The sequence below is a fragment of the Triturus cristatus genome, unplaced genomic scaffold (assembly GCF_964204655.1).
Source record: "Triturus cristatus unplaced genomic scaffold, aTriCri1.1 SCAFFOLD_292, whole genome shotgun sequence".
Classification (NCBI taxonomy): domain Eukaryota; kingdom Metazoa; phylum Chordata; class Amphibia; order Caudata; family Salamandridae; genus Triturus; species Triturus cristatus.
Window position 1 is genome coordinate 595,150 of NW_028188527.1, and position 7,763 is coordinate 602,912.

Here is a 7,763-nt window from a genome sequence, read left to right on the forward strand (position 1 = left end):
TGAAGCCTAACACCTGCAAATGTCACAAGTATCAGTAAAACTGGTGCCAGGAGGCTGGAAGTAGTCCCAAGGCCTTGCAGGCCTTATTCTGATACTGTAAAGCAGCTAAATACTCTTTCCTGAGTATGTGAAGTGTTTTATGTTCACACTTCCATCCAGGGGTGAACCCTGAAATCTCACCCTGCGCGGAGCTCCATAACCCTGGGTAGAAGGTGCGACTTCATCCCCATGATGCCTCACACCTGCAAATGTCACAAGTATCAGTAAATTGGTGCCTGGAGGCTGGAAACACACCCAAGACCTTGCAGGCCTTATTCTGATACTGTAAAGCAGCTAAATACACTTTCCTGAGTATGTGAAGTGTTTTATTTTCACACTTCCATCCGGGGGTAAACCCTGAAATCTCACCCTGCGCGGAGCTCCATAACCCTGGGTAGAAGGTGCGGCTTCATCCCCTTGAAGCCTAACCCCTGCAAATGTCACAAGTATCAGTAAATTGGTGCCTGGAGGCTGGAAACACACCCAAGGCCTTGCAGGCCTTGTTCTGATGCTGTGAAGGAGTTAAATACACTTTACTGAGTCTGTGAAGTGTTTTGTTTTCACCCCTGCAGCCAGGGGTGAAACCTGAAATCTTACCCTGCGCGGAGCTCCATAACCCTGGGTAGAAGGTGCGACTTCATCCCCTTGAAGCCTAACACCTTTAAATGTCACAAGTATCAGTAAAACTGGTGCCAGGAGGCTGGAAGTAGGCCCAAGGCCTTGCAGGCCTTGTTCTGATACTGTTAAGGGTTAAATAGACTGTACTGAGTATGTGAAGTGTTTTATTTTCGCACCACAGCCAGGGGTGAATCCTGAAATCTTACCCTGCGCGGAGCTCCATAACCCTGGGTAGAAGGTGCGACTTCATCCCCTTGAAGCCTAACACCTGCAAATGTCACAAGTATCAGTAAAATTGGTGCCTGGAGGCTGGAGGTAGGCCCAAGGCCTTGTTCTGATACTGTAAAGGGGTTAAATACACTTTGCTGAGTATGTGAAGTGTTGCGTTTTCACATCTCCAGCCCGGGGCGAAACTTGAAATCTTACCCTGCGCGGAGCTCCATAGCCCTGGGTAGAACGAGCTACTGTGTCCCCATAAACCTGTAAATTTCAAAATGTCATAAAAAGAACAAAACAAGCGCCTGGAGGCTAGAAATGGGCCCGAGACACTGAAGTCTTGGATCTGATAATGTAAAGGGCTTTATGTACCCTTTGAGTGAAGTATTTTTCCCACCTCCAGTCGAGGGGTAAATCCTGAAATATTACCCCAATTGGAGCACCCTGTGTAGAAAAAGTGACTTCGTCCCATTTGACCTAAAATTTTAGTATTTTTATTTTTATTTTTTATTAAACATTGTTAAAGGGGTGACTGGAGGCTACAAAATGGACCAGATACTGTGAAGGACGTTATTTCATTTTTGGGTGAAAAAAAATAAAAATATATGTATTTTATTAGGATTACGATTTTTTTTTTTTTTGGGGGCCCATCTCCAGCTGAGGGGGAAAACCTGAAATGTTACCCGAAGTGGAGCTCCATTGCCCCGGGTAGAAGTAGTGCCGTGGTCCCCTTGAACCAAAATGTCAACAAAACAATAATAAAAAAAAAAAAGCACTAAAACAGGTGCTTAGAGTCCCGAAATCGGTCACAAAAAAAAATGAGGATCGCACACCCCATGGGCCTGCATGGGAACGCTCTATTTTACCGACTATTAAGCCCCCACGAAGTGGGGGCTTACAGCGCCCGAGCGAGAGACAAAAGTTAGAGGTAGCGCGGCCGTTCCGCCGCCCGGCCATCTGGTCGCGCAGCTCCGTGGGCCATCTGGTCGCGCAAATCGGCGACCAGATGGCCGGCCGCGCGGCCGCCGCCGCTAGCTCGAACCTTTGTCCCTCATTCGTGTTCTGTAAGCCCCCACTACGTGGGGGCTTAATAGTCGAGGGAAATGACCGGCCCTGGGCCGGGCCAAACTCGCCATGGGTCCCCAGTCCAGGGCTCCAGGATGGCGGGCCCCCGGGCCGGGCTATACCCGCCTTAGGTCCCAAGTACAGAGCTCCAGAATGGCGGGCCCCTGGGCCGGGCTATACCCGCCTTAGGTGGCTTCAGGACAGCGGGCCCCGTGGGCGGGACTAGGATGGACGCGGGGCTCCAGGAAGGTGCCCTGGCCCCAGGACAGTGCCTTGCATGGCGGTTTCGGAGAAATGCCCCCCTCACCCGACCGGCTGTGGGCCTACAAAGCAGGCCTGCCCTGCGGGATCCCTAGTGCATAGATACAGCTCTCCCATGACATCGTGGTCGGCTCTTAAAAGAGCCTTTGGGTTGGTGTTTTTTTTTCTCTTTCTTTCCGTGGGCAAGTCGAGAGTTTAACCGCCGAATCCGTAGAGGGTGCGGCCCTGGCGCTTCAGGGCGTAAACGACATCCATGGCGGTGACGGTCTTCCTCTTGGCGTGCTCGGTGTAGGTGACGGCGTCCCGGATCACATTCTCCAGGAAAACCTTCAGCACCCCGCGGGTCTCCTCGTAGATGAGGCCGGAGATGCGCTTGACCCCGCCACGGCGCGCCAGGCGGCGAATGGCCGGCTTGGTGATGCCCTGGATGTTGTCCCGGAGCACCTTGCGGTGCCTCTTGGCGCCGCCTTTGCCGAGCCCCTTCCCTCCTTTGCCGCGTCCAGACATGTTGTCCTGTCGGTACTGTGACTGAGCAGAAATGAGGAAACAGCCAGCGACGGCTGCTTATATGGAGGAGCTGCGGCGGACCGGCTAGGGCGCTCCAAGCGGCCCACGTGACTCAACGGAAGGCGAGGGGGAGCCCGCCCCTGGACCGCCCTCTGCAGGGAGCGGGGGGCTGGAGCGGCCGTTGCCGTTTGAAAAAGAGCGCGCTCCCAGCCGCCTCTTTGTCGTGGGCTCAGCAGCTGCCGCCGGGGCACGGATCACAGTCAAGCACACACACACGCCTCCCTTCCCGGCCCCCACTCATCACCGCGGCCCGCCTAACCCTGGCGCTCGGTGCCCGCTCCCACTATGAACAGCAGGCTCTGAAATGTTTTAATGGAGCCAACACATTAACGGCCTCACCGGCACCACCCCGCTGTGTGCGGCCGCCCGCAACCCCGTAACACTGTCCACAGGTCAGGCCCGGTCGTGGCAAGTCTGTAAACTGCCCCTATAAACACGTATTTATTTATTTTTACAAAAAGATTATTCTCGTCGGCCTCAAGCTCGGTTTTGGGACGGGGGCAGCATTTATGTGTCCGTCCGAGGGCTTGGGCATCCCTCCTATGTAGCGACGGTGCGGGCGCTGCCGCGACTATGAAGCCTGCCAGAGTAACACCTTGGCACGGATACGCTCTTTGATGGAGTCTGTGGTTGGCCCTGAAAAGAGCCTTTGTGTTTAGGGTGTGTTTCCACGGTGGTCTGCGGGCCTTTACTTGCTTGCTTTGCCCCCTGCCTTGTGGCTCTCGGTTTTCTTGGGCAGCAGCACGGCCTGGATGTTGGGCAGGACTCCTCCCTGGGCGATGGTGACTCGGCCCAGCAGCTTATTCAGCTCCTCGTCGTTGCGGATGGCCAGCTGGAGGTGTCTGGGGATGATGCGGGTCTTCTTGTTGTCACGGGCAGCGTTGCCGGCCAGCTCCAGGATCTCAGCGGTCAGGTACTCCAGGACTGCAGCCAAATAGACGGGGGGCACCGGCGCCCACCCTCTCGGCGTAGCTTCCCTTCCGGAGTAACCTGTGCACACGGCCCACGGGGAACTGGAGCCCGGCTCTGGAAGAGCGTGTCTTGGCCTTAGCGCGGGCCTTTCCTCCTTGCTTTCCGCGTCCAGACATGGCGATCGATGCAGGGGCTCACTCACACAACAGAGAGATTAGTACTGCTGTTCGGCTCGACTCCGGCGATATAAAGACTTCGGGTGCGTCTGATTGGTTGACAGCTAGGCGCTGATAGTACTTCTCATTGGAGGGAGGAGGGCTTCTGTTTCACCAATCAGAGACCCAGAACCGCAGTACACTAGGAGGTGGGGGGCTTGCCTTTGCCTGCCAATGAGAAGGGAGAGCAGAGAAGCAGCTACTTTACACGCCCAGCCTATAAATACAAGTGCCGGGCTCGCCTGGCCTTATTTCTCTCGGCTCCACAGGAAGCGGTGCAGATTGTCGACCATGCCTGAACCAGCCAAGTCCGCGCCGGCTCCCAAGAAGGGCTCCAAGAAAGCGCTCTCCAAGCCGCCCAAGAAGGACGGGAAGAAGCGCAAGAGGAGCAGGAAGGAAAGCTATGCAATCTACATTTACAAAGTGATGAAGCAGGTGCACCCGGACACCGGCATCTCCTCTAAGGCCATGGGCATCATGAACTCCTTCGTGAACGACATCTTCGAGCGCATCGCCGGGGAGGCTTCCCGCCTGGCCCACTACAACTCGCGGCGCACCATCACCTCCCGGGAGATCCAGACCGCAGTGCGTCTGCTGCTGCCCGGAGAGCTGGCCAAGCACGCCGTGTCGGAGGGCACCAAGGCCGTCACCAAGTACACCAGCGCCAAGTAAGGCTTCGAGGCGCATCCCCAACTAACACAACGGCTCTTTTAAGGGCCAACCACGTCCTCCCCTAAGAGCTAATGTGCTTCTATTATGACCGGAGAAATAAGTGTTTTAAAAGGTAATGTTGAGCGCACAAGACCCGCTCTCACGGGTCTTGCTGCAGACCGAGGGACGATGGAGCAGGCAACCCGTTTTTAATAAACATGTTTATATGAATGAGCCCTCTCTTTGGGACCAAGTCTCACGTAAGCACTGTAATGTAACGATGACGTTAAATGAGCGAGGGACGATGGAGCAGGCAACCCGTTTTGCCTGTTTAAATAAACCTGTTTATATGAATGAGCCCTCTCTTTGGTACCAAGTGTCACATAAGCACTGTAATGTAACGATGACGTTAAATGAGCCCACGGGCTTATTGTTTTCGGCGACCAGTTTTAGTGTGTGCGGGTGTCACGTTGTGTTTGTACTTTAAGACCAAGGGCAACGGCAATAATCCGCCCCTGGGCAAGCGCTCCCGAAATCGGACACATGAACCCGATGTACCGGGAGCACAGATGCCCCACAGCGCTGGCTTGTGACCAGCGGATCCCAACACAACCCTCCACCCAAACAAAGCTCTTTATTAAACGATGGACACATTGAAGATGCGATTGTGCACTGTGAACACGGAGTGCTCTGGTCACCCAGTGCCGGTATGTTACCCAGTACTCGTGGTACTCTCAGCCAGCCCACCCACCCTAACCTGTAGAACATGCCATGGCAGATAAGAGAAGCTCGTAGGTGACAGGGTGGTGGCCCTTAAAAGAGCCGTTGTGGTGGTTGTTCGGGTCGGCGTGTCTCCTTAGGCCCTCTCGCCTCGGATACGACGGGCCAGCTGGATGTCCTTGGGCATGATGGTCACCCTCTTGGCGTGGATGGCGCACAGGTTGGTGTCCTCGAAGAGCCCCACCAGGTAGGCCTCGCTGGCCTCTTGCAGGGCCATGACGGCGGAGCTCTGGAAGCGCAGGTCGGTCTTGAAGTCCTGGGCGATCTCCCTCACCAAGCGCTGGAAGGGCAGCTTGCGGATGAGGAGCTCGGTGGACTTCTGGTAGCGGCGGATCTCGCGGAGAGCCACAGTGCCGGGTCGGTAGCGGTGAGGCTTCTTGACGCCGCCGGTGGCAGGCGCGCTCTTGCGGGCAGCCTTGGTGGCCAGCTGCTTGCGAGGCGCTTTGCCGCCGGTGGACTTGCGGGCTGTCTGCTTGGTGCGGGCCATGGCGGGAGCGGTCTCTCTCAGCGACAAGCGAGGAAGAATGGAGTTCAAGCAGGCAAGAGCCCTATTTATGCACTCGAAGACGGAGGGCTGCTCTGGTTGGCTGAAGCGACCGCCCCACGTTTGAAAATAGCCCGCGGTGTGCAATGATTGGCCAATGAACCGGAGGCTGCAGCCTGTCTCTCCAATGAGCTGTGGAGAAAAAGACACCCTCCGATTGGATGATGTACGTTGGAGCCGTAGCCCGCGCTTGGGTCAGCCTTTGTCTCCGTGTCCATCCATAGTCACACGAACCACTCGCCCCCGGTCAACTGGGCGAGGAGCCCAGGATTTTATAAGTGTACTGCCCTTGGTCACCCTGGAACACGCCGCCGTTAACTGCGCTCGATTTCACGTTCACAATCGTCTGCTTTATGCAGACACCACTTCGAATCTGCCCGGATACAGTGAAAGCACCAAGGCACACGTTATTTCACATTTATTATAAACGGAGGTCTAATAAACTCCCAGACCCCCTTCTTTATTTGGTACACAGATTTCAATCCACGCAGCACCAAAAGAGCCGTTTACATGACCAAGATCACACACGGCACTCGCGTGCGGAAAGGTGCGCTATGGATTTACTGTGCCGTTTATTATTATAGAGAAGTGTGCACGCGGGGTGCAAGGGTGGGGACGAACAAGCTCTCTTCTGGACCGGGTGGATGGCTCTTAAAAGAGCCGTTGTGTTTGCAGTGTCTTGGTGCAAGCCCTTACTTCTTCTTGGGCGCTGCCTTCTTGGGCTTGGCTGCTTTGGGCTTGGCTGCCTTGGGTTTGACTACCTTGGCAGGGCTTTTCTTGGCCACTTTGGGCTTCGCCGCCTTGGCTTTCGCTGGGCTCTTGGCAGCCTTCTTGGCGGGGGCAGCCTTGGGCTTCTTGGGGCTCTTTGCTGCCGCAGGCTTCTTGACCTTCTTCGGGCTCTTCTTGACCCCCGCGGGAGCCTTTTTGGGCTTCTTGGCGGCAGGGGCAGCTTTCTTGGCCGCTGGTTTCTTGGTCTTGGCGGCCGCCTTCTTGGCCGCCTTCTTGCCCTCCAGCTGCTTCTTGTTCACCTTGAAGGATCCGGAGGCCCCGGTGCCCTTCAGCTGGGCCAGGGCGCCTTTGCTGACCAGGCTCTTGAGGGAGGCCTTGACCCGGCTCTTGTTCTTGTCCACATCGTAGCCCTCGGCGACCAGCCCCTTCTTCATGGCCGACAGGGAGACTCCCTTCCTCTCGGCAGAGGCGGTCACCACCTTCAGGATCAGATCGGCCACGCTGGGGCCGGAAGGCTTCTTGGCCTTGGAGGCCCCCGCTGTCTTCTTCTGCTGCTTTTTCTTGGGGGCGACCTCAGCGGGAGGCGCCGCGGCGGCTGGAGCGGTTTCGGCCATTGTAATGCGAGTCTCGGCGCGGGCGCTGTCACTGAACAGAAATGTCCCTCCCAAACCCGAGCCCCGTGAATATATACAGGGAGGAGCCGGCCTCTGATTGGTCCCGAGCAGACAGGGCTGTGCGAGGCACACTCGGCTCTTTGCTCCCAGCTGACTTTTGTGTTTCCTACCTTCGGATTATCCACGTTTTAAAACACAATCAGTTAAACACGCGCTTCCACGCATACATGACCAGGAGCCCAGCTTCGGCCCTCTCCCGGGCCTGCCCCCGTTTCGGATCCACCCCTCATCCCTGGCTTGTGATCCGCGGGGAGACTCGGCGCTCCCCCGACGGCGGGCGCCTCCATGCCTGAAATCCCGGGCTCCGGACCCCTTTTCCCCGGTCCTCTCTCGACTCCTGCGGCCGGGAGCGGCGGCCCGCGGGAGGGAGGGGGCTCCTGCAGGGAGCGGGCCCTGTGGCGTCACAGTGGGGCTGCGGGGGCCGCGGGGAGCGCGTTCTGGAACGGGCCGAAGTAACACAGGGCTCCGCCGGCCGAGCGCGGGGTGGAAACA

General features: G+C 56.7%; 2 protein-coding genes and 1 pseudogene across 2 annotated transcripts; all 3 read right to left on the minus strand.

Annotated features, from left to right (window-relative positions):
- Positions 1-2,149: 2,149 nt before the first annotated feature.
- On the minus strand, positions 2,150-2,747 carry LOC146768949 (histone H4). The gene has a single exon (XM_085640597.1). The coding sequence runs from the start codon at positions 2,704-2,706 to the stop codon at positions 2,395-2,397; it is 312 nt and encodes a 103-aa protein (XP_085496723.1). The 5' UTR covers positions 2,707-2,747; the 3' UTR covers positions 2,150-2,394.
- Positions 2,748-2,778: 31 nt separating this feature from the next.
- LOC146768950 (histone H2A type 2-C-like) lies at positions 2,779-3,876 on the minus strand (annotated as a pseudogene).
- Positions 3,877-5,371: 1,495 nt separating this feature from the next.
- Positions 5,372-6,909, minus strand: LOC146768951 (histone H3). Its single transcript, XM_085640590.1, has one exon. It carries the CDS (start codon positions 5,809-5,811, stop codon positions 5,401-5,403), a length of 411 nt encoding a protein of 136 aa, XP_085496716.1. The 5' UTR covers positions 5,812-6,909; the 3' UTR covers positions 5,372-5,400.
- Positions 6,910-7,763: the final 854 nt, after the last annotated feature.